Genomic DNA, 27,507 nt, shown 5'->3' with positions numbered 1-27,507 from the left:
GCTAAAAAGGGGGAACAAAACTCCAAAAAACGATATTACATCCAATTCTTCTAGATCATTGTTCTAGAGCAATTTTTTTAATTTTTTTATTGATTGATTCAATTTAACATTTTTGAGGGATTGGAATTAGGAAAAGATAGATCTATGCAGATTCAATTTGACAGCATGTGCAGAAATTTTTCTAGATAACTAGCGCGTAGCGTTTATGAGAACTTGCTCTAATCCTAGTTTTTTACTTTTAGGAGAGATATAATCAAAACCAGGAAAGGACTTTAATCATCGTGATCATTAACCAGAACTTTTTGCACTTCTATCTAATTTTCTTTTCCTGCTCGAAACGATTCTTTTTCCCGACAAAATGGGACTGATTTTATAATCTCGTTTTACTCATTAGTGTTGGTTAATTGAATGAACGCGTCAGATCTGAGCTGAAAGAACAGCAGAGGAAATTTCAAATGACATTTACTCAGATTTATCGTAGCATCACTGCTAAAAAAGGAAGAGATTGTTAAATTAGTGAAGTGGTTTGTTTTAATCCCTTCTGGTCTCATTAAGAGCTCGCATCTGTATTTTTACTTCCGATTAAGGAATCTTCGCTCTTGCTCCGAATAAATAAAATTTTATATGCCAAGGCTGTGAAGTACATTATTATGACCGGAACATCAAACTGCGAAAATGGTAAAAACATAAGGAAAATAATTGGTGCTAATTTTTATTTTATATTTTCTTTATTATATTCTATACCTTTGAGGCAAATTGCTAATAGTTCCTTTCACACACGAGGGGTTGCTGAAGCGGTGGAATTGCACGCTATTCTCAGTTAAAATGAACAGAAAATAACAATCACTCTTTATTAAAGGTTCGGACGAAAACAGAAGCTGTTAATTTTAACTGAACTGACAATTAAAACTAACAGTTTCTCTAAGTTATTTTTAACTGAGCTGCAGTTTCAATGTCTACAGATACTAATCTAGAGAGCAAAACAGGGACTACGTGGCTTTTTCTCTCGCAGTGAATTAACTCAAAGTCGAGATTAACTCAAAAGCGAAGGACCCTTGAGGATCTTTCAATATATGGTGGAACGTGGCACAATCAATGGTAATTCTAAAACGAACATTGTTTCATGAGGACTTTAACATGCTCCAACTTACAGCTTGATGTTCCTTCTATGTAATAATATCGTTCATTTCCTGCCGTTCTAAAGCTTAAAAGATAATAGGATAACAGATAGCCTTCTCTCCATCATCAAATTATTGGGTTGAGGCAGTATCAAATCTATACGAAGAAGTATCAGTTTGTAAGTAAACGGTCCTGTCGAAGTGATTCACTGACAATGTAGGAGCTGAGATAAGACATTCTTTCACGGCAATGAATGAGTGATGATACTCAGGGGTCAAATTCAGTTTGATGATCTTTTTAGTGTTTTAGTGGGAAATAGGAATCAAAAATTAGTACGTTTATGCATTATTTGAATACGTATCCTGGAAGGCGTATTCCCTTAAATCCGAATCGTAAACAATTCCCCAAGAGCATTTTGCGTTTTAATGCGTATTCGGTAAATGCAATTTAAATAGATTATCTCAAGTTTATTCATAAACGTTTAACTCGCTGCTAATGCGTATTCTGAAAGGGTTAATAATTTAACTCCTGTATTTTTTACATTTTCAATTAACTAATTACTATTAAAACGCATTATTTATTGAGAAGAAATAGGTGAGAAGACTGTGTAGGGAGAAATGGTGACAAGCCTTATGATCCTTTCCATTAACCGTGGCAAAAAAACACTAAAACTGAATTAACTACTAATTCGTACTTGAGAAAACCCGTAAACAAGGATCGATACATAAATATCCAAGACGTTTCTGAATTGGCATTTCATAATGCGTATTGGAAAACCTTAAACGTACTACCTGGAGAGAAATTAGAAATAATGAGAACCAAAGAGGAAAAATTAGGTACCTCGATTCCATGATCCGGTTTCAATAAATCTACGTTTTTAATTCATGCTTTTTAGAGGTGAGATATTAATAATGGCTTCAACCTTTTCTGGATCTGGTTTTAATCCGTACGGAACCACCAAATATCGCGAATACTTGAATTTAGGTACACAGGTCTGTACCATCGTTTGAAGTAATGTCTAATGGCTGTTCTAAGTGGAAACATGGCGAATAGCGTAAGGTTTAGTGGGTAGGCGTTCCTATGTAAGACGAATCTCATATAACTCGGTCGCTAACCAACAAACTGGGTACCTATAAAGATTTTCTCCTCTATAAAAAAAGGTACACAGACCAACTAATTCTAATTTGTAAAAAAGCGTAAACAAGGGTCGATACATATCAATCTATATAGGGTTACATAAGTTACATATTCTCAAAATTTAGATTTATCTAAATCATATATAACCTGCAGTTAGCGGATTGATCTTCTGTTTAGAGACATCCTGTATATAGAGATATGATTACTATAATTTCGGGTTTATAGTATGACACAACATAACATAATATGATACACATTGTTTTATTTTTTAAGCATCCCTTATCTCTTTTGCACTTTGGTATTCAATTTTAGATAGGCAGGTATAATACTTTATGTTGAGGATATAACAAGATATTAATGTCGATTTTTAACCAATTCGGGTTTAAATTACTAAATAATACCGGTTAACACGAATTTTATGTCTGTGTATCGTTAACCTGATTCCTACTTTTCTCTCTCTAACTAATTATAAAAAAAATGTTTTCACTAAAAACGTTTGCTTTCGTAGCAGAAATTGAATACTGATTTTGCAAATGTATTCCTTTTTCTCCTTTATTTTTCACCTTTATTATATTCAAAATGGAACAAATTTGTTAAATGTGCCAACTGCATTTAAATTTACATAGATAAACAAAGTATTAAAAAATTCAATTGCAAGAAAACATAAATTTGAAATGTTATTTTTAAAACCATTGAATTAGAAATTTAAACCCTACCGCTCCTGGAATGCTTCCCATAAGAACGTAATGGCCGTTTAAAATTCTTATTACGGAATATAAGTACATCGTATTGCAAGAGCCTGCACAAGTTCAGTAAATGTGTACCAAAACGCGAAATTTCGCAGATGTTTTCTACGCTAATCCAAATCTTGAAACATTAAAAACCTGTATTTTAAATAGCCATAAAAACTGAAATATGTATCTGTTGATCATTGGAAAACAGACAAAAGCAAACTTTTTTAATTAAAAACGATGTTTACAGCTGTTTTTGATCATAAATAAATCTGAACATAACAATTAAAGTACAGACGTAAAATAATGGTTTTATAACCAATAAGTGCATTAATGAAGGCGGTTAATAATAGAATTTCTTAACTCGTGAGCGAAGGGGGTGTTTTAGTAGAATTATATTTTGTTAAGATATAGCGCCGACCACAAATATTGCTCATTGTTTGATGCGCGTGAATGCGGCCCACCACAAGCGTTAAGTATGAAGAGTAACAATATCGTTTTTGTTGATTTTGTGTATACATGGCTGCCTATAACAAAATAGTGCATCAAAGATTAACAATTGAAATATTTAGTTAAATTAGATAACTATCATCAAAACTAGTAATCGATTTTGCATAAATTGAACAAATGTATTAATGCTCAGTCAATAGAAACAGTTTTTTTGTTAGTCTGTATAATTAATAACAAAATCTATAATATTTTGACGTTTCATGATTTATACAAAAATTCAAAGCCTATTGAGTATTCCGGAGGGAGACATTGTATTTGCGGAGGCTTGGGGTATTTCGGATTTATAACTAATAGAGCGTGATAGAATACACATTCTATCACGGTTGATAGCATTTGTTGCAACATGGGGATTGATAATCTTTCTCACGTGATTACACACAGATGTAAAATTGCTATATTCTTATAGAGCCGTCCACAAAAGAATTTTTTAATCGAATTTAAATGGAATTAATCACTAGTTTATTACCTTTTTATTCTAACTGCGTCGACGAATGTTAAAAAAAAACTAGCATTTGCCAACTTTTTCGCATTCGAAGATATTTATTGGCAATTTGAAAGTCATCTTTCCTCTTCATTAAACTTTCAAATTTAATTACAGGAAAAGTTTTCCTGAATTTGAAAATAATCTGATTTTACTTGAGGGTCTGAGGGAATTTATTCATGGAGGTCAATATTCGTGCCTCGGCAAAAGGCTGCTTGCGGGATATAAATATTAATGCTTTTATTTGAAGCATTTAACAAGTTAAAGTATAATATTAAAATTATATTAGAAGGTATAATACTTACGTCCAAATGAAGTTAGAGTTATCTGGTGGTTTTGATAGACCTATCCATACTTTTTCAGTTATGTCAAGTTCTTTGAGGTAGGCCCTAATTGCATCATATTGGGACGAAGTGTCAGCTGGAAGAAAAAACCTACTTAATGCATTATTATCATTGTCTAGATTATTAAGATCTCTTCGGGCACACTCGAAAAGTGAATATAACGGTAGTTATGAGTTATTTACAATGGAATTTAAAGGTAATGAGAAATAATCGACAGCAGAATTAAAACATTATCGATTACAGCTATCTGCAAGAATAATTTTAGGAGGGTTTCATTCACCATCTTCACTCATCTTTTTCCGACTACTGGTTTCTCTATAGCCTCAAAGAAGGCAATAAAAATTGCCGAACGTTTGGTTAACTTGGAAGTTTACTTTATTCTTGGATCTAGGGTGATAACTTAAGAATGTCTTAAGAAATCTTTCTACTACGGTTTTCGGTCGAAATAATCACCAGAATTGGAAATTTGTAGCACAGTAATACAGGGTGATTCGCAACGCAACCGACACAGAACAGGTGCGTGTAGAGGACCTCAATACATGTCGATTTTTTATATGAAGTTTTTTTCTGAGACCTGCGGTTGCTGAGATATTGGCTTCAGAAGATGAATAAAAAATTTTAAGAAATTCTGTATTTCAGGAAATGCTTAACCTGGAATAATCATATTTGGGAAATATTTTTGTTTTATTGACGTCTTTATTTGTTAAAAATTTAAAGTGGCTGAAAGCTCAATAAGGGGTAGTTTAGGGGTTGGTCACCCTTAAAATTATATGAATCTTTTTAACTCTAACCAAATTAACAACTAAGGTTTATCAATATGATAGTAAGTTTAATTTCATATCTTTGTATACTCTTGTACATTTTTCGAGAAGTCATTCATTATTAAGAAAAAAATGTTTTGTGATTTGGTGTCAAAACTAATCAAATCGAGCACAACGAAATTATATTCCTCAAAAACTAAAAGGCTTTGCTCCAATTTGGTGTCAAAACTAATCAAATCAAACAAAAATAGTACTTTTATAATAGTAAACTATGAACTTAATCATAGCTCGTCAATATTCTTATTTAGAAGGATTTTGCAAACGATAACTAAAACGTGGTCTCATTATTAATAAATATTAAATAAAATTTATTCAAAATTTAATGATATTTGAAACAAATTATTATTAAAATAAAATAAACACTAAAGATATTGTTCAAAATGGTTACCATTTTTTCTTACCCATACATGCACCCTTGGTCGAAAGTTAAAATCCACCCTGTTCAATAACTGTATGTCATTCTTTATAATGGTACATTTATTGTTGATGCGGTTCTACAAATCTTCCTCAGTTTCAATCAGAGTTAAATATACAAATTCTTTTAAAATCCCCCCATAGGAAAAAGTCACATTTATTTAAATCTGGTGATGGCGGTGGCCAGTGTTGAGGGCAATCATTTCTACGACCTATCCATCGATTTGGAAACTGTTGATTTAAAAATTCTCGAACGTCCCTATTGAAATGTGGAGGCGCCCCATCATGCATAAACCACATTTCATGACGCAGTTGTAAAGGCAAATTTTCTAGTAACTTAGGCAGAGTATTTTGCAAGAAAAGCAAATAGGCTTCACCGTTCAATCGGTTTGGTAAAATAACCGAATCAATCAAATAATGTCCTATAATACCTGTCCATACATTTATTTTAAGTTCTTTTTGGAAATGGTGGGTTATGGTAGCATGTAGATTTTCTTCTGAATATTCATGACTGTTGTGCAGACTCAGAATCTCTCTTCGTGTAAAGCAAGCTTTATTCGTGAAGAGAATTATTTTGTGAAAATGAATGTTCTGGTGTAGCATGAAATTACAAAAAATCAGCCTCGGCTCTAAATCTTGCGGTAATAGTTTTTCAACTTTTTGAAAATGATAAGTGTGCAGCAAATTACGTCGTATAATTCGATGGATTGTGGCCTGTGGTATATTAAATGGTCGGGATATTCGTCGGGTGCTGATTTGGTGTTCATTTTTAATATTCCCTAAAATGCGCTCTTCATTTCTTACAGTAACTGTGTTAATGCGTCCTCCACCGTAATTTACGTAAAGAGTACCTGTTTCCCGAACTCTCCGTTCAACATTAACAAACGTTTCACGATGCGGGATAATACGATTAGGAAATCTTCTGCGATATTTTTCTACACTTCTTCGGCAATTACCCTGGCAATACCCCAATACTCATAGCATATCAATTTGTTCATGAAATGAAAATTTTCTAGCCACTTTGACTACAAAAGTGCTACAAACAAAAAAAGATCCGCGAAAAACTTGCAATCTGCACAAATTTGAATAATGTCAGATTTAACAACAGCTGTATCCTAGCAACGAAACAGTTGAAGAGCAGTTGGAGCACAGCCTTTTAGTTTTTGAGGAATATAATTTCGTTGTGCTCGATTTGATTAGTTTTGACACCAAATCACAAAACATTTTTTTCTCAATAACGAATGACTTCTCGAAAAATGTACAAGAGTATAAAAAGATATGAAATTAAACTTACTATCATATTGATAAACCTTAGTTGTTAATTTGGTTAGAGTTAAAAAGATTCATATAATTTTAAGGGTGACCAATCCCTAAACCACCCCTTATTGAGCTTTCAGCCACTTCAAATTTTTAACAAATAAAGACGTCAATAAAACAAAAATATTTCCCAAATATGATTATTCCAGGTTAAGCATTTCCTGAAATACAGAATTTTTTCAAATTTTTTTATTCATCTTCTGAAGCCGATATCTTAGCATTCTCAGGCCTCAGAAAAAAACTTCATATAAAAAATCGACATATTTTGAGGTCCTCTACACGCACCTGTTCTGTGTCGGTTGCGTTGCGAATCACCCTGTATAGCAGGAAAAGTAACACACAGAGCATCCCGGCTTGTTTCGTACAAATTTATATGGGAGATAGAACTCATCTTTTTAAGCAAAAAAGTTCATATGAACATGGGCCCAATCTCGACCGGTAGCGGAATTACAGGGTATTAAAATTTAAGAAAAGAAAAAAAATAGGTTTTTATTTTATTGTGCTTGACCTACTACAAATAGATCATTCAAATTTTATATGCATATTAGGTAATAGGTGCTGCTTAAAACGAGAGTAAATTTCCTCCAAATACTACATAGAGTATTGTATTTTCCGAGGTCCTGGTTTATAAAATCTTTTTAAATAATTTTTCGTACGCCACTAGTGAATTTTTATATTTTTTTAACTTCTTTCATCTATTTCCTAAATTTTGTCTTAGTTTTTGGTCGAATTCTGTTCCCTTTCCTCATAAATTAATTAATTTATAAATTCAGTCAGATCTACAGACGTCAAAAAGCTCATACTATTTTGACATTTCATATTAATTTATCTATCAAAATATCGTTTTTTACCACATTCATTATTTGACATCTCAATTCGATATACTAATTTTCCATGGCAACAAAAATATAAGGAGATCAGCGAATCGTCGACAGTCTAATCGCAAAGCATTTCAAGCAGTTCATCAATAAATACGGAAAAATGGTAATGGATGAAACTAATTGGAAGAAATTTACTCTTGTTTTAGTACGCACCTATTACCTAATATGCATACAACATTTAAAAAGTCTATCTGTAGTAGGTCAAGCACAATAAAATAAAAACCAATTTTTTTCTTAAATTTTAACACTCTGCAACTCCGCTACCGATCAAGATGGTATGTATATTCATATGAACTTTTTTTGCTTAAAATGATATCTCCCATATCAATTTGTCCGAAACAAACCGGATCACCCTGTATAATTCCCAACTCACGATGTAAAATGATAATCGAGGTTAGCAAGCTTGAGAGGTCGAGAATGTGATTTTCCCATGAGGTGTATTTGCACATACTATTTTTTCTGCAAATCATGAGCAATTTCAAATATGTAAGTTGAAACATAACCTACAAGGAATCAGCCGTACGTGAATATTTTTCTAGCCTGTTATTTGCCCTGGTTGCAGAGTAACCAGGATATTCTCACCTGGATATTTAAGCAAAACCAGGATCTATCTGACAGATTTAGGACTAAAAGTACGCCTGAAAGTAAGCACTTCTATGAGGACTGCAGAAAATAGCCATTTCAATTTTTTTATTTGAATATTTCGTACCGACTAAGTTATTTATTTCCCATGTGTAAAAAAAATGTTGAGAGCTAAACAGTATTTCCTTCTCCCCTTGGATGTTTACCCTTATTTTCAGGATCGTTTAACTTTGGAACAAAAGGGGATTCTTGTGTCTTGTGTGGGGATTGAGGAAGGAAGATTAATTGCTATGAAATACGCTTCTTTGGGAGGTCGAGAAAATATAGATTTTCTTGTCGATAGACATACTTAGTAGAGAACCTGGGATGTGTAGAGAAGTTCGATTCATAGTCAAGGGAACTAAATTTATATATGCATTTTTTAAGAGAAAAGATGGGCTTTCAGCTTAGATACGATGTCAAATAAAGGGTAATGTAGTTAACGACTAGAATTCGTAATAAGAACGAGTGTTAGACATGTGGATGTTATGATACTCGCAATGAATGAGTGACTGACTGCAAGAATGAGTAACTATTAAATTAATAATTCTGACTAGCGTGAGGGTAATGGGATATCTAGCTATATTTTACACAATAAAGAGGCAAACACGATATTGCACTTAAATAATTTTTCAAATGTTGTCTATTAGCAAGTTTTCCATCCAAGGCACTCATATCCCTTTAATTTATATTTCCAAAGCGTTCGGCCATGGAATCTTCATTATTTCTCTACCCAGCTTCCTCCCATCGCATCCAGGGCAAATAAATAAAAATAGCTGCCATGTTGTGTATGAAAAGCAAAAATGCAAATATGGGATAAAATGCATTAAGCACTGTGTGAGAATAAATTATATTTCACTATCCGAAACAAAACAGGAGCCGTTTTCGATGATTCACCAAACAACAAACAAATGTTCAGTTCTTTCCTTTTTTCAAATTTTGCCATACACAACAATTTTGACACACAATTGCCAGACACATACTAGCAATTTTTATTTATTAAAACTCCGAAATATGCATTGCTCTCTTCTCCCTGACCCTTTTTTTAATATAAAAGATAAATGGAAATGTCACTATGGCAAGAATGTTGTATATTATGCGGCTAATTCCCATAAATTACATGATGAATGTGACGCTTTGAAATATGGCTGTGCTCAAATCAATTGTGTGTAGAAATGGTATATTACATAGCAAGCTAAGAAAGTAACTTAACGCACGAGCGTTAGCTATTGCACGGCAGGCGAAAGCGCTATTCACACGAATGTGTTAAGGGAGAAATATTGCTAACATCAAAGAGCAAAATATAAAAAACAGTGACCAAAGGACCTTCAATTCAATATTATTCCGACAGCACAACAGTGTGGTAAAGGTGAAATAGACAAAATGCATTAATGAATTATTGAATGATCAGAAATCGGATAACGTAGCATAACAAGTTTGTACTTTTTTTAATAGTACTTCTTAAATTATTACAGGTTGTTGTTGTTATGGGTTCTGCGGCAACACGCTACAGAGACGAGTTGACCGAAACGACAATAAATCCTCCAGAAAATGTCTGCTCTTTCGAGCAATTTTTATATTGCAAAATGGGCAAATGCACCTCACAACTGATAGGGATCAATTTAATCGGAAAAGCGTCAAGCCAAATAACATATTTCTTAAATCTGCAGAATTCTGAACCATATACAGGTCACTGCTTTGGAAAATTCTTGGCAACTCTTCGGCAGGCGTACGTAGGGACATCATGACCTTAAAATGTCATGTTGGATGACCGTAATAGGAAGTATGTTATCCTATGAGGCACGAGGAAATTTTAGAAACTTTAGCCGAAAAATGGATGTAAATGATTCATTTTGATCGCCCTTTCTAGCAAGACCTATCAAAGCTTTTTCTAGTTTTCACACAAACTCTTCTCGTTAATATTCAGAAATAGCTGTCTAGTTATTATTCTGAATATTGAATTATCGGGGGTAATATGATAAGTGCAGTCAAAGCTATCGATAATTTTTGGGAAGTTTGCATGAATGCAAATTAAGGTGAAAAGAGCATCGCGAAGGCTCGCTCATTCAGTACATTATAAAATGGTAAGTTACTGAATTCTTTAAAAGAGTAGAGATATCAAAAAACTTTTTATACAGATTTAGTTAAGAATTTATCGAAGTTCAAAGTTTTCAAGAGAAAAAGGTATGTTTCTGGAGGAAAATATTTCGTCGGTGTCGGTTCCTAACTTTAAATATATGGAGCATTTGCTTTACCTTTTGCCCTCCACTTAAAGTAGTAAAAGAAGTGCGAATCTGCCTTTGCCTTTTACTCTTGACGATTGTAAAAAAGAGTACAACTTTTTATATTTATAATTATTTCCGGGTTTTTTATAGCTTCTAAGCGTGGATAAAAATAATAATTTAAGACGCATCTTTCATAAAGCCATTGGCGCCCTCATCCAATGTCAACTCGTCGCTTCGCTCCTCGTTTTACAAACTTGAACTACTTGGAAGGAGGAATGTAAAGACACACAAAAATTTGTGACAAATGTCACAAATTGGGAAAATCACAGCTTTCCGCCATCCGGTAATAAATCCGCCGACGTCGTTCGTTATTAAATTTCCTAATTTTCCCCTCGTTTCTTAAAGACATCAAACGGGGATTTTTACTGAAATAGCTGTATCCGATTGGGGATTGGATTTCCCGGGGGAGACGAATTTCATATTTCATTCTTAACGTTTTGTGCTTTTTATTTTGCTGTTATCCCAGGCAACTGAGAGTCGGAGGAGCTATCTAGCCTTGAATATACTTTTTTAGACACTTTGATTTTTATAGCTACGCAATGGCAAATAATTTTTTCCGCAGAATAGTTAATTGGACTGCTAACAGATATCACCATGTAGCTTACAAGATAGAGTAGTGTTCACGCTAACACGTGGCGTAAAACGAGCAAATGAACTAAGCATAACTACCGCGAAAAGACACTGTTTCTTTTAAACTATTTCTGGAACCTCCTACATTTTGCATTCAACCTCCTTCTCAATGTATTGTATAGATGTACTTTATCTTCTAGCCATGTCTGGGTTCTGAAAGTAAGTTTTTCAGGTAGCTAAATAAAGTTACGTGATCTTTTCCTAACTTAGAGACCCTGGCTCATCTCTTACTGTTGCGAACGAACAAGCTGTTCAATTAAAGAAAAGTCTGGAGTCCGAAGTCGAGAACTTTAGAGAGCTAAACTCCATTTAGCTTATTCGCTTTGAAGCCAACTTTGTTAACACAGCGAACATTTCTATTTCCAACAATCGATGGAAAAAGTTGGTTGTAAAATATTCTGGAGTCTACTATTGGTATTATAAGTGAAAATTTTACGGTTCAATTTGACGATCCAGAAGAAGCTTTCTTTTATTTGCTCTTTCCATGACAATCAGAAAAAATACCGTATATTTTTAGCAAGGGACAACTAAAAACACACTGTGTAACATAGCTGTACCTGTATAAATAGGTGTTTCCTCCCATTTAGGAGATTCATCTTTTGAAATTATGTCCTGAAAATTGGCACATAGTAAAGTTTTCGAAGCTTCAATATTATTTTCACAATTCTTCTATTGAAACTTTTAGGAAAAATACTCATTTTTAAAAAATTGATGGAAGAATCTGGTCGTAGAATAGTCTGGAGTCTAATGCAAAGCCAAGGCTTATGCACCTAAATTGGGATTCGATAAAGTCGTTCCAGGATTTGGCGCCTTCGGGCGTCGAGGGGTAAAGGAGGAAATTCAGTGTGGCGGCTTCGCTTGCCCTTGAGGAAACTTATATTAACATCTCCTAACCGAGATCGGTTTGCTTCTGGCAACTCCCCAGGCAATTAAGATCAAAGCCGGAAGTTGTTGTTTGAATGTTTCTAGGTCCAATTTCATTAACCGTAATAACTTTCCAAACTGGCGAATTCACAGGTATGACCATTATATTCTCTCTCATGGACACTACTTCACTTTTTACATGAAAAAAAAATCAGTCAAAGATTCATGGTCTACTGCTTTGCAAACAGTAAAACAATGGGTTATACATATTTTATGCTAAACACAGGCTTTTCCACCGCAATCTCTTGTTTTTTTTTATTTCACTCGTCTCCATTCCCGAATACGATGCCAGGTGAAAATAACAAGCCACTTGTTCGGCCCAAGTTCAGCACTTTCCACCGTTTCTATCGTAATTTGCCAGAAACAGTAAAATCAGTGATTCGCAAAACAATAAGTCGCCCAGACTCTGGAAAATGTTCGTTCGTTACTAGTTGAGTTAAGAGCCTCCTCCTTTAAATTTCAACGTCACACTAGTATAATCTTACTGCAATTAGCGGAACCAGTTAATTGGGAACGATGATTTCGAAACGAAAATCCAAGATTCTCTGCTTCGCTATTCGACTTCTCGACTCTCGCTGTCGGCATCTCAGGAAACAAATATTGTCTGGCAAGTAGGGTTCCCCATCAATCCGTCGGTATTTTCAAAGTTGTGCGACTATAGAGATTGAGATCTGTAGGGAAGCGCCTTCACATAATTTAATACAATAAATATGATCTTCATATTATATTGCGTTAGAAAGAATATCATATTGCATTACTGACTAGAAAAGCACCTTAGAAGGATGTAAATAAGACTTCACATTACCGAATTGCCGATTACTGTTTACAATCATACGAGATACTTAAGTGTCTGTGTGATTTGGGGGGGAAGGAAAGTGCAAATAATGTTAAAAGCGTAAAGAAAACTAGAAGGAGCCTTTCAATTAGTGAACAAAAATAGTTTCAAAGCGAATACACAATAAATAAAAATAAATTTCGCTGCAACGTATCAAACATAGAATATATAAGGCATAAAAGCCTTATATATTCTAAGTTAGTTATAATATGTATTCTTAGGAACGTGTTTCCTTAAAAGCAAAATAGAGAATAATAAAGACAAAAACTTGGAATTGGATTTCTCCCCTATTAAAATGGATACCGTACGATACAGCTTATTGCCTCAAAACCTCGAAGCCATGCGAAGCGGTTTGAATTTTCGTTTCATACATATAGCTCGTTTTTTCTTCACGTCTTGAATATAAATTTTACTTAATCACCAAAAAATTTGCTTTTATCATTTTGCTGGAAGTAGCTCTGGATGTTTTACTCACCAATTTATCACGAAAAACGCTTTTGTAGGTCCTTAAAGAAGGCTCCAGTGCCTATATTTTTCTTGGATTTTTTCGTTATTTGTCTTTAGCATGAAATGGCGTAAAAATGTATTACAAACTTTTTAAACTAGTGCGGACATTTTACAGCACAGTGATTACAGTTCACCGAACAACGCGAAGCGGAGATTCTAAAAACCTTTCACAGCTTTTCTCACGGACAAATAATATTTCGGTTAGATCGATTTAACGAAATCGACAAAATTTGGTTTATGTAAATTATCTAGCAAATCATGAACTTCTCCAAAAACACGAAAGAGTTTTTGGAGAAGTTCATCAATTTAATTTGGTCAATTAAGTTGATCTGAAAAAATTGCATTTACTTTTCTCATTTAGATTACTGACATCGTAACTTGTGAACTTCCCACATCGCTTCGAAATCCTGTCGAAAAGAAGTCACCCTGTAGAATAAATTGTGAATATCGCTGCAAATGACAGATACTAAATGAAGCAGGATCTTGTTAATTTCCAAAAACACGATTTAAACAATTTAGGCATAAAAATTGTTGACAACCGATGAAAAATTAATTTATTTAATCCCTAATGAATGAAACTGCAGCTAGCTAGAGGATCCTTTTTATCGGTTATAAAAGTTAATGATGGCATTTTTGCGTCAGATATTACAAAATGTTTTCGCAATAATTAAATACCCCAACGAAAATTCATTAAAAAATCGTTTAATGATGGACATTAAAGGCCCTAAATTAGATTATAGATAGAAGGCATGCTGGTAATTTCCCCCGAAATTTTGATCTGAAAATAATAAAACTGCATATTTGAACGGCCATTTATGGAACCAGTTCGGAAACCACAGTTTGGTGCAACGACTATCTGCGGGGGAACGAAGCAAGGTTCCGCAATACGGCAATATAACATATGTATATATAGTTTAAAAACGCTATTTCCTAATGACTAATGAATATTTTTGTCTTATTTTTCTGAATAATGAAAAAATAACAAGACAAAGGCAGATATTGTTGTGGAACTACGGCAACCATTGTTGTTGGTCCCAGCAACAATGGTTGCTAATGAAGGTACGAAATGCTCCTAACTGGTTAGCGAAACAAAACCAGATTTATCATTCCTTTCTAATACACAAAATACCTCTTTGTTTGTCAAAATGTGAAAAAATATGTTAGTTAATGAGATTTGAAGTCACCTTCAAATATGAAACAGTTTTCTTAAATGGTTAGTTAAAATTATTCATACGGCAATAAAATGGTTTAGACAAAAAAGTGGAGCTTTATGCGGCCGTTAAAAATGCTTTTTTATAGTCATGGCACAGAATAGCTAACTAAAAACAGAACTCCGGTCAAATGCATTAAAAACAGCACCTAAAAAGCAAGCGGATTCTCTAAATCCACTTCCATGTGGCAATTTGGCTGAGTTATATTTATTTCTTCTATATTCAAAGAGATGGTGCCACTGACAACTCCATTTTACCCATTAACTACAAGCCGCTAGTGGTACCATCTTTTCGAAAAGAAGAAATAGGTGTAATTACTATTGACTCGAATTTACATATTTTCGAATTTCCGATTCTTAAATGGAATAATCAACATATTTTCGGCATTATTGGATTGAGCAGATTTTTCTATCTACGATTTGGATATTTTTTAATGGATAAAGTATTTCATTTCATTAAAAGTTATGTGCTTTTGGGCTGTGTTGAATTTATTATTAAAGGGATATGGAAATTTTTGGGACCAAGATATGTATGGTGTATAAATACAATATGTGCAAGATAAGGATGTACTGAATTAACTTTCCATACCTGCAATATACAGGTTGTTCCAAATAAAGTGAGTTCTATATCATAGAAATGGTAAGAGATACAAGGTGGCTCAAATAGAAGAAAAGAAAAATAATGCGCATTTTTGTTCTCATTCAGAAAATATTTTTAATTTAAAAATATGTACAGGGGTTGTCAAAGTATGAGCAAAAAACTGAAAACTGTAATTTTTAAAAATCATAAATTATGAGTACATAGTTTGAGTAAATTGTAGGAAATTTGGCAGTTCTTTATTATCGACAACTGCCAACTGAATGATGTTTTCAGAATATTTCCAGGCCTTCTAGATTTTGAGAAATTATATCCAACTTTGTTATTTCTTATGGCCGCCATATTGGATTTTGGTGCCATCGAATAGAAAATAAAAAAACTCTTTAACCATGTATCACAAAGGTGCCCTGGACCTACCAAAGTAGGAAAAATAAACAAGAATATTTTTTCATTTTAGTAGGCTTAGAAACAAGTGCTTTAGTATTGCTATGGATACTTTCACTACATGTAACGAACGTCAACAAAAAGTCTTCACTATTGTGGTATTTGAGGTAAATTTTTATTCTTTCTATTTCATTTTTATCAGTTTTACGCTTTCATTCGGGAGAAATTTTCAAGTAGTAAAATTATGGAACGGTTTTCAAATCAAGAAAAGCTGGAGATTAATGACTGCTACATTTTAAGTGGAAGAAATGCAAATAGAGCTCAAAATATGTATTTTCAGAGGTATCAAGAGAGGCGTCAACCTGGGCACGCAATATTTAATAGCCTTAGAGTAAATCTACTTAAGTATGGATCGTTTGAGAAGAAAACCAGAACACGTAGGATTAATGAAAATGTTGAGAATTATGTTGTTGGAAGTGTTGTTCAAAATCCTCGCATCTCACTGCGTCAAATAGAATATAATATTGGTATGCTTAGATCAACTGCTTATCAGATTCTAAAGAAAAATTAATTTAAACCGTACCGAGAACATATTAGCTAAGGTTATAGAGATAATGACATTGAGAGAAGACTTCATTTTTGCAATTGGTTTTTGAAAAAATTTAGAAGAGATCCTGAATTTCCTCTTAGAGTTTTATGGTCTGACGAAATATATTTCACAAATTGTGGAATATTTAACAGGAAAAACAACGTATACTAGGCTGACGAAAATCCACAAATGAACGGGGAATTGAGATATCAAGTCAAATGGGGCTTTAATGTATAGCTTGGAATTCTTAATGGACATATAATATTTGTAACTTTTAACGGAACACTTACTGGAGAAAGATATTTAGAGTTTCTGCAGCATAATGTCACACAAATGATTGAAGATTTATTACTGGCTACTATATCTAATATGTGGTTTCAGCAAGATGGGACACCACCACATAACTCATTAGTTGTTAGGTAATAATTGAATGTTACATATGGAAATAATTGAGTTGGAAATCGAGGCCCTGTTAGTTGGCCAGCACGCTCCCGAGATTCAACACCTCTCGATTTTTTTGTTTGGGGATATGTAAAAAATAAGATTTACTGCAGATTTTATTATATATTTTTTATTATATATTCTTATTATTATATCTTATTATATAGTAGCACAGTTGGAGGCTGCAGTTGTGCGAACTATTCAAGAAATACCTTCAGATATGGTAAAAAGTGCTTATACGCCCGTTGTTAAGCGCTGCAGAGTTTGTGTTAACCATAATGGAGAAATATTTGAACATTTTTCATAGATTCTTTTATAGATAGAGGATTAGTAATTCCTACTCATAGTAAGTAAAGGTACCTATTCCTTCGTTATGCTCCTTTGTTATTATGGAATTGTAATTGCATTAATACTAACAAAAATATATTAAGTTTTTATTTTCCTATTAAACAGAATACGTCGTATATTACTGCTCTTTGAATAATATAAAACATAACACTTGTTTTTATTTTTATTTATGTTCATAGTAACACTAAAACACTTGTTTCTAAGCCTACTAAAGTGAAAAAATATTCTTGTTTATTTTTTCTACTTTGGTAGGTCCAAGGGCACCTTTGTGATACATGGTTAAAAGTTTTTTTTATTGTCTATTCGATGGCAACAAAATCCAATATGGCGGCCATAAGAAATAACAAAGTTGGATATAATTTCTCAAAATCTAGAAGTCCTGGAAAAATTCTGAAAACACCATTCGATTGGCAGTTGTCAATAATAAAGAACTGCCAAATTTCCTACAATTACTCAAACAGTGTACTCATTATTGATGATTCTTGAAAATGACAATTTTCAGTTTTTTGCTCATATTTTGACAACCCCTGTGCATATTTTTAAATTTTAAATATTTCCTGAATGGGCACAATACTGTACATTTTTTTTCTAATTTGAGCCACCTTGTATCTCTTACTGTTTTTATCATCCCTATGGAACTCACTGTATTTGGGACACCTTGTTTAGAAATGTTAAAATTCGAATACATATATTATTTCATATCCCTTATTGATTTTTCAACCGGTGAGCTGTACGTTTATGTTATAAAAGGCTATAATGTTTTTTATACGGTTCGAGGCGATATCGTTTCTTATTAGATGATTCACTTAGGTGTCAGCGCGGTAACAACCAAGATATTCGTTACGGAATAACCGGGATAATCGGGTATTTTTTTGTTTCAAAGACTCATCAAAAACTTACTAGTGTGTCTATGATTTAGTGAGTGGTAACATGTACAGTGGATCACAAAAATATTTGGACATTTATGTATAAGCATAGCGTATACAGTGTGTCCATAAAGTAAGGAATAAATTCGATTAAAATTCGGGGAATTTTCTTTCAGAAAAATGCTCGGACACGTATTTTATTGTTTTAAATGCGCCTTTTTGAGAAAAAAATTGAATATATAGGGTGCTCTAAAATTGAGATACAACGCTCAAGTGAAAATTTTCAAATGAGAACCCCCGTTTCTTGTTGCATTTATGGATTTTACGTAAAATTTCGATTATTTTTCATTAACATACCCTGTGTCGATATTTACCTGTTTGCGAGAAAATGGCGGTTTGAAAAAATATATTTATGATAAAAGAAAACAAGATTGTATTACAAAAATTGTATTTAATAATAAGGAGCAATTAATTATAAAAATTTTCGTCTTGTATTATCGGGTTATTAGTACTGGGAAATAAATAAAAAAATAATAAATAAATTATTCCCAACAATGAAAGATATCTTGATTTCCTACAACAAATTTATTTTCCAATAACACATTGCAAACGTCTACGCATGGATGATATAAGATCTTTTATAAAATTTATATCAATTTTTTTTCCATTCTTCAAGTAAAATTCGTTTTAATTCACTTTTGTTTGAAATATCTTGTTGTCTTATCTTTGTGTTTAAATAATGCCATACGTTTTCAATGGGATTAAGATCTGGGGATTGGGCAGGAATTTTAATGACTTTTGGATAATTGTACAACATCCATTCTCGCACAAATTTAGTAGTATACTTTGGATCATTGTCCTGATAAAATTAAAAAATCTCCTTATGCCCATGTCACTTGCACTTTTTAATAAATTAGTTTTTAAAATATATAAGTACATTGTTTTCGTCCATGATACCTTCAATAAAAACCAATTCATCAACTCCTTGATACGAAATACAGCCCCATACCATCACTGAACCGCTACCGTGTTTTACAATAGCCCGTAAGTTTTCTGATTTTAGCTCTTTGTTTGGCTTTCGGCGCACCATTTGACGTCCATCGGAACCGAAAATGTTGAATTTTGATTCGTCACAAAAGATTACGTCATTCCAAAAGCCATCTTCCTTTAAAATAAATTCAGAAGCAAACGTGAATCTGAAGTTCTTACTTTTGTTGTTGAGTCAGGGCTTTTTTCTAGCTACCCTCCCATTTCATCCATTTCTGCGTATGCAGCATCGAATAGTTTCAGCAGATATTTTTTTACCCTTTTGTTGTTCTAGATTTACCTACAGTGTAGGGGCGCTAATTTTGGTATTTTTCTTGACTTGGCTTATAATACACCTTTCTTCTCTTTCGTTTAAGGCATGTGGATGTCCGGTTCATTTTAGCGAAGAAATACGATCTTCATTTTTATAACGTTGGATAATGTCACAAACTGCACTTTTCGCTAAATTTACTTTTTCAGAGATTTTGTTGTAAAAAAGCTTCTATTCATAGTTGGATATCACTAATTGTCTTATATCGAAACTAATATTCTTTTATTTTTAATTCGATTCATTGTCCTCGGTTCTAACTTTAAATTCACGGATAACACTGATTTCAAATTGCCAAATTGAGTTATACTGCGTGACAAAGAAAGGTAAACACCCATTAAAGATAATTTTATTTTGATAATTTTTTTTGTACGTGTTCAGTACCACATACTTATCAATAATTACATTTTCAGCAAGATCAGAGAAAGAACTTCATTTTTCTTTCAATAGTGTGTTGAGCATCCACGGTTCCTTATACACTCATTGATACGCCTGGGCTCGGATCTAATAAGATTGTCAATGTCTTCTTGAGGTATCTCATTCCAGGCAATCTGAACTTCATGAGTAAGGGCTGCTAAAGTCTGTGGAGGGTACTGTAAATTCAACAGTCTGCGGCCAATCATGTCCCAGACATGTTCAATAGGAGACAGATCCAGCGATCGAGGTGGCCAGGGTAAACGGTTGATTTGATGTTGATCCATGAACGTTATTGTTTGCTTAGCAACAACATAGCATTGTCTTGCTGGAAAATAGCGTTCGTAATAGTTCGAAAATATGGAATCACATATGGCTCCAACACTTCTTGGATATAGCGTTGGGCAGTCATGTTGCCTCTAATGAAAACTAGGGGTGACCTGCTACCATATGCGATAGCACCCCATACCATAACGCCTACAGTACGGTGGACATGACGCTCTCTGTCAAATTGTGGATCTCGCCTTTCACCCCGTCGCCTTCTCACCCTTGCCCGACCGTCGTTCATCCCCAGACAGAAGCGGGATTCATCACTAAAGATCACCTGAGTCCATTTTTGGTCCCACTGAATCCTCTCTCTACACCATTGTAAGCGGTTAGATCGATGTTCGCGAGTGAGAGGCAGCACCCAATGCGGACGATAGGACAAAAGGCCAAAACTTCGTATTCGGCGATATACTGTACGCATACCAACCCTATTCCCATGTTCTTCAAACCACTGATTTGTAATAGCTCGACTGCTGCTAAATCGGTCTCTAAGAGCCAAAAGTCGCAATCGACGATCTTCGCGCTCTGTGGTTCCTCTGAGTCGCCCAGTGCCTCTGGCTCTGTGCCCACGGCCTTCCTGAGTCCACGCCTGGTAACATCGCACTATGGTTCCTAAGGATCTGTTAGTTCTTCTAGACACTTCTCTGACCGACACACCTGCTTCGCGCAACCCAACAATCCGCCCCCTCTCAAAGTCACTAAGCTGACGGATCTGTTCAATTCTACGCACTTTAGGCATAATGAGTAAAAATTATGACCGATTGCAACACACTTCACAAAAGTTGCGATGCAAATGTGAACAAAAATGTTTAAACAAAATTTTATTTTTTTAAGGAACGACCCATGGAAACTAAGAAAAAATTAACAGATAAACTTGAAATTTTGATCATTTCTTTCTTTTTTTAAGATAAGTCAACATGCAAAAAATTATCAAAATAAAATGGTTTTTAATGGGTGTTTACCTTTCTTTGTCACGTAGTATATTTCTTGGAATAAACATTAGAATATTGAAGAATCAACAAATGTCCGAATATTTTTTTGATGTCCAAAATCGATACGGGATTAAAGTTTTATCTATTTTTCTGTATTAATAATAAAATATTTACATATTTTTGCATTTTTGTTAGTAATAAACGACTACAAAATCATATTAAAAAGAAAAACGAACACCCTTTAATTTTTTGTTAGTTATAAGCAAATACTGTTCAAAAGCATAGGTATTCGAATGTTTTTCTGATCCACTGTATGTTGCTAATGCTATTCTGACTTCTGACTGTTGATGCTCAAAGGTCAGGATATAATTGAGCGGACCTTGCAAGGGGGTAGAGATACTCTGAGTGAAAAGATACCCCAATGGATGGTGTCATACTCAGGATAGGGCGATAAGAGTAGAAAATACGGGTAAGATAGGTTTGAGGTTTAAATTAAAAGGAAAGATCCTAACTGTTGTTTTTTGGGGTTCACAGGTAAGTTTTGGCGGGTCACGGGAACATCGTCGGCTGAAGTCATTCATTTCGTTCATCATTCATTTTGGAATTTCAATTGAGGTAAGATTTAAATTCGTATGTATTTGACTTTTCATATTAATATTGGTGTTCTGTAATATTCTTGTTTAAATGTATAGATATAATAATATAAAATTTCTCAAATTTACAAAGAATTCTATATACGTCACATTTTGTGTGTTTATTGTTGTTTTGTGGTTTTGTTTTTGTAGCTTTGAACGCAGTATGTTCTGCTGTAAGAATCGTTTTAACATTGAATAAATTTTCTAACTGCTCGATTTAGTATGATAGACCTGCTATGTATGATATAAAAAAAATTATAATTCATAAAACTTGATTTTATAAATTTTGTGTCAAAATTTGACATGTTGTACACAGGCGTCTTAAATTATTGACTTGAAGCTTATGTCGACAATATAAATTTGTCGTAAATTGCGTTTGAAAATTAAAATTTCCAAATTGCTGGTTCTACAACTTTTAATGAATACTTAATTTTTTAGAAGAAAATCAAATTGTTATGACTAGGACTTTTTATTCTCTTTGACCCGAAAACCTCAATTATTATCTTATCAAAGCGTCAGTAAAATATTTATTATTTTCTAGTAAAGGGTTCAAAGACGGCGTTACCAGATTTAATTTTTTTGTTTCTTCTCAAGTTTAATTTTACTTATTGAAGTTATTTTCCATGTTTTCCAACATAAAGAAATGTATAATTTCAAATACATATATATTTAGGTTAGTTGCAGTTACATCTCATACATCTCATACCCCCCCCCCCCCCCCCCCCTCCCAGTAATGGCTAGCGATGGTCTAAAGGGTGAATAAAGGATGAAGAGGGGAGGTTTTTAGTGGGTAGGCATCTCCTTCACAGACGAATCCTATATAACTCGGCCGCCAGCTCACCAGGCCATGTACCTAAGAAGGTTTTCCTCCCCTACAGAAAAAAGGAGTTATATTTCATTGGACAGGTCAGAAAGGCTAACTTTCATCAAATTGCACTTATTCTGACAAATTATAAATAAATAAAGCATATTATGTTAAACCTGAAAGTTTTAGCTGGAATAAATACAAAGCGGTAACATGAATATATTCAGGAGAATACAGCACCCTGTTTCGCAGGGTAGAAAGGCCACAGTTCGACTAGAATTTCAACAGCAATATAAATGCATGTTATATACAGTGCGTCTTATTTAGGTGAGCCCACTTAGTGAGTAATTTCTTAAGATAAACAAAATTACCTCAAAAGTAAAATACGCTCTCTTTAATGAACTCGTTGGTTTTCTGTAAAGGTGTAACAAATACATTTCATCTGGTTCATGAAATTCTACTTCGACTATAACTCGTGCATCGAAAATTCTAGATAATGTTAAACCAATACGCATTCATGAAATATGGATCAGAAAAAAAGCACTCGTGCACTACCGTGTATTCCTGCTTTTCGTTTCAAATTGCTTTTAGAACTTAATGCCCTAAAGTTATGGACAATTTCCAATGCACTTGCAGTATTACATATGATTATTTTAATTGATACCACGCAATTTCCTGCTCCTGTTATCAATTCCGAGAAGTAGGGCTGAATATTTCCAGTAAATCTACGATCAATACCTAATACGCGTAAGTCCATTAAGGGTTCACTTCTAATGTCATATGCGGAGAAAGGGAAAAAATCCCTGGAAATAGTGGAAACTGGAATATTTTCATTCTCCTGTAACAAAGGTGAAATATTCAGCATGATAAATGTTAGCCGAAGGTAATATGTTTGCTTTTAATAGTTTTTGCTCAATACGTAGTTGGATAAAAATACATGGGTTCTACATTTTATCGGTTACCGTAAGAGACCAAAGTCGGTTAAATGAGTCAAGTTCAAGAGAATTTTATAACAAGCTCATACAATTTCCGGAAAATTAATTTATCTCTTAGTAATTGCCGAAAATTTGAGAATAATTGAATAATGGAACTTCAGGATTATCGATGAACGATCTCTGATATTTCCCTTCATTATCCACCAATTTACTGAAAGCCATTTCATCGATTTTTCTAGTAACCTCCTTGTATTCGTGCCCTTTTTTCTTTACTTTGATATCACTGCTAGTTACTGTCTTGGGTTTAGCTTGTGTTTTTTTTTCAAAGAAACTGTTTAACCGGTAGTTTATGCTTCGTCAGGAAGGACGGTTTGAAATATTACTTCTTTTTGTCGTTATCTAAACATGAATGGGCTGCAAATCTGCGCCGATCGCACTGATATCTAAATATTTGTATACAGCTGTATCCAAGATGAACATTGGATCTGAATATTCATCCGAGAAAGTAAAGTCTAGTTTGGCTTGGTTGATGTTTAAAGATTTAAACCAAATAATTTTATAATTCTCGTAGGTTTGATTGCGAGTTTGTCAACGTTCTCTTTCAGTCTTTTTTCTGCTCTTTGTCAATCTCAAGTTTTCTGCAATCCTTTACCGAAACTCCTTGTCAATGAGGCAAGAAGTGCCGTTTTTATTTATTTGAACTTTTGCTCCTCCCAGAAAATGTTTTCTTTTGGTAACACTCTACAATTCTTCTCTTCATGAGGATGTGCGTTTTCCTGTGTTTTCCATTTAAGAACAGTAAAGGGAAAAGATTGAATAAACGTTTAAGATGTGTTCCTAATGATACTTTAATAAATAACTTCAAATTCTCGTTACCCAATCGAACATTTCATTCGAGTTATTCGATCGATGCTCATAGTTTTTGTGCCCTTTACGGTATTTTTATTTTCATTTTGTAGCCTGAATTAATAAATCAGACTCGCCCTGAATTGAGGACCTTGCCGCAAGAAGGGGACAGCTCCAAATTTGGAAATTATTAAGGAGGGGCAAAATACGATGTTGTTCAATGAGAGTAGCGAAAATGGCATTTTCTGTCTGTTATGTCCTGAGAGGCCAGATAATGTCCTCGAATTACAGAACTGTTTTTCAACGAGGGGAAGACAACCCTCTTTTAACGACCATGCATGGTATAAACGGTAATTTAATTATTATTAACATTGTCAACCTCTCTCACACACGCTGTGTTTCAACAGTTCAAGATTTTCTTGTAGACAATCAAATATATATAAAATCAACAAAACAGTCAGTTCTAAACTTTCAACAATACTCCCATGAATGGCGGGCTGCGTTCACGCGTCCCTGTTAAACTTTCATCTCCAGAGACCAAAGATAACGTTATGGGATACTCTCTCTCTAGAGATGAAAACGATGTTTCTGGTTGCGATGAAACAGGATGAAATTTGTCTTTTTTACATGACCATAGAAAAAATCGTTCTTTTAGTGCAAATGGCTGTCCAAAAGCATGTTTAACGTGTACAGTCATTACCTGATGTGCCCCTTTCCTATACCAAACCACCGAGGACATTTTTTATATATGTAAATCTCCATGCATCTCCACATGCAGTAGCAGCTCTTGCATATGTAAATTATATCTCAAACTTGCCTGCTTCCGGCTGGCAAGGTCCCCAATTACAAATTCTGTTAATTGCATTTGAATATAGATCTACTTAACGATCTATTGAATACCGGACACGCTGAAATTAAGAAGTAATAAAAAATAATAGCAATTTTACAGTCTATTTACAGTTTGAAAATCTCATTACCAGAAGCATTCTGATAAACCGCTGTTGGAAATTGGTGTCTATGCATCTTTACCAATGAGAAATTGATCTTGATAAAATGCCGGCATTTTCCAAGTTTAACCGCAAATTACTCCGTCGAATTATTCTTTTCTTTGCACCGAACTTGGACGGATTTAATTAAAAGTTGATATCCAGGCTTAAAGCTGCTGCCAACTTGTTTATTCATAACCTTTCTAACATAGCTGAGAAAAACTATTACACGGGGAACCCAACACCTCTCTTATTTATCCTTTTAGCAGCCCGGCAATTTTTCAATTTAATCATTAAAATTTCAAACCTAGAGAGGATTAAGTAGGTCAAATGTATCCCATTGGAATGGCAGTGTAGGGATGCAGGTTGCACCTAAAGTGTCTATTGACCGGGTGGTCTACATATGCATGAGAATTCTCTTTGTTGAAATGGGGTTGCAGGCTAAATTTGCAAGTTATCCTCTCCTATAAATAAACCTGTTCATTTGATGACGTCCCTTTAAGTTGAAATTTAATGACTATTTCCGGTAATTGATTATCGACACGTTCCTTTAATACCTACAAAACCATTCATTAATGGCCCCCATTAACATATGATTTTTCATTAATGGTACGTGGCACGGTAGTCATAATGGGGTCAGGTTTCAGTGTCGGACTGCAATCCTCTTAGAGCGCTTACTTAATTCACTATCTTGCTTAGTAGAGTTACTGTAAGTAAAAAAGAACTGAAAATATAAAAGTAAGCAGAAACGTTTAAAATGCTTTGTATCAACGTTGGAATTAACAAGTATTTTAATGAGCGCTTAATAATCTTGACATCTATTCTCATAGAGTTATTTTAGCTTTATATACGAAGATTAATACACTTCTCCGTTAAAGAACTGTTAAAACGCGTATGTATTTACTAGCGGGAGCTTTTTAAATTAACATTCTCCAGATTTATTAAAACGAGCAGTAGCCTGAAAACTGCATGAACACGGACTATGTTTTTAATTTTTGCTTCCTCCAACTGCAATGTAGTAGGAATAACAATCATAATGTAAAGGAAATACTTGGTTAGTAAGATACAGGTTGTCATAGTTCAAAATTGGCTCTCAATCTTGTCCTTTGCATCCGTTCGTAAAATTTGTGACATATTTAATTCAAATTCACGGAACTCCCAATTTTAAAGGTATACACGATATGGGATTACAATTGGCACTGAAAATCTAGAAAGTAAAAATTGTTTTGGAGTCATTTCCTCTTCATTTTTAATACTTATTATGCCCCACAATAAAGTCACCCTGTAGATGTTCAACACCAACTTAGACGTCATATCGTCTATAGTCTTAATGCTAGCACCCAGCCTGAAAGCTGCAATGCGGTCTAGAAGCTGCGAAAGAAAGATTCAGGTCTATTTTCAAATTTTGACATCCTATATCTCACCAGCGAAGCATTTCCGGACCATTACCTATATAAAAAAATCTATCTTTAAATCAAAGGGAGAATTGCCTTCTATACGTATGGATGTCCTAAAGTTCATCACAATCATACGTTTTGAATCGTTTTAGAATCTTTCAGTAATAATACGGAATCGGTTTTATGTGCATGCATTACATCAGAGCTGCTTTGTTGAATTGCGAGAATCGATATACGAAACAAAATATCTTTAAAACTTTATCCCATCATTAAGCATCAAACAAAAGAACAAGATCATCTGAAAGAAAAAAAAAGAAAAAAATCAGATTATATTATATAGATGACAACCAAAGACCTTTTTAATAAAGGGTAACCGTTAAAAGAGCTTCAAGTAGCCGTTAAAATATTAGAGGCGCGTCTTAGATAAATTCATCTGTTACTTTCTGTCAGTCAGATGTCTTAATCAACACCCTACGTTTATGGTTCACCGCCTACTGCGAGTTCTTTTTTTAACGATCACCCGTTACTTTTAATGATCACCCGCACCACAACCCCAAAACTCCTAGCCAAGTTCTCATACTAATTTTAAGCTATCCTTGTCGACGGCACGTATCCATAATTGACGATCTCTCCCTTTAGGGTTTTTTTGTTGTCTTAGCAACGAAGGCGATTTCTATTGCTCCGTTTGCTACATATCATCTGTCTAATATATGGTTATTCGTTATCATAACTCCTGGAACAGATACGAGGAGGAATAGTAAGAATAATAATTTTAAAATTTTGACGGGAAAATACAGCTGCAAGCGGTGTTGCTCGGAACAAGAAAAATTCAGTGTCCTCAAAATCTAATTTTGAGATATGGTGGCTGCATCGAAGAATTTCT

The 27,507-nt window shown here is 33.9% G+C and overlaps 1 protein-coding gene across 1 annotated transcript in view; it reads right to left on the bottom strand.

The window, feature by feature from the left end:
- LOC136415819 (uncharacterized) overlaps positions 1–27,507 on the bottom strand; it is a 71,476-nt gene that overhangs the window by 18,624 nt on the left and 25,345 nt on the right. Inside the window, exon 3 of the mRNA XM_066400654.1 lies at positions 4,284–4,398. Within this exon, the coding sequence (XP_066256751.1) occupies positions 4,284–4,398 (115 nt within the window). The remainder of the gene's footprint in view (positions 1–4,283; positions 4,399–27,507) is intronic.

The sequence above is a fragment of the Euwallacea similis genome, chromosome 21 (genome assembly GCF_039881205.1).
Source record: "Euwallacea similis isolate ESF13 chromosome 21, ESF131.1, whole genome shotgun sequence".
In the NCBI taxonomy this organism is placed as follows: Eukaryota; Metazoa; Arthropoda; class Insecta; order Coleoptera; family Curculionidae; genus Euwallacea; species Euwallacea similis.
The sequence above is the reverse complement of the archived record's forward strand: the minus strand, read 5'-3'. Positions and strand labels throughout refer to the sequence as shown.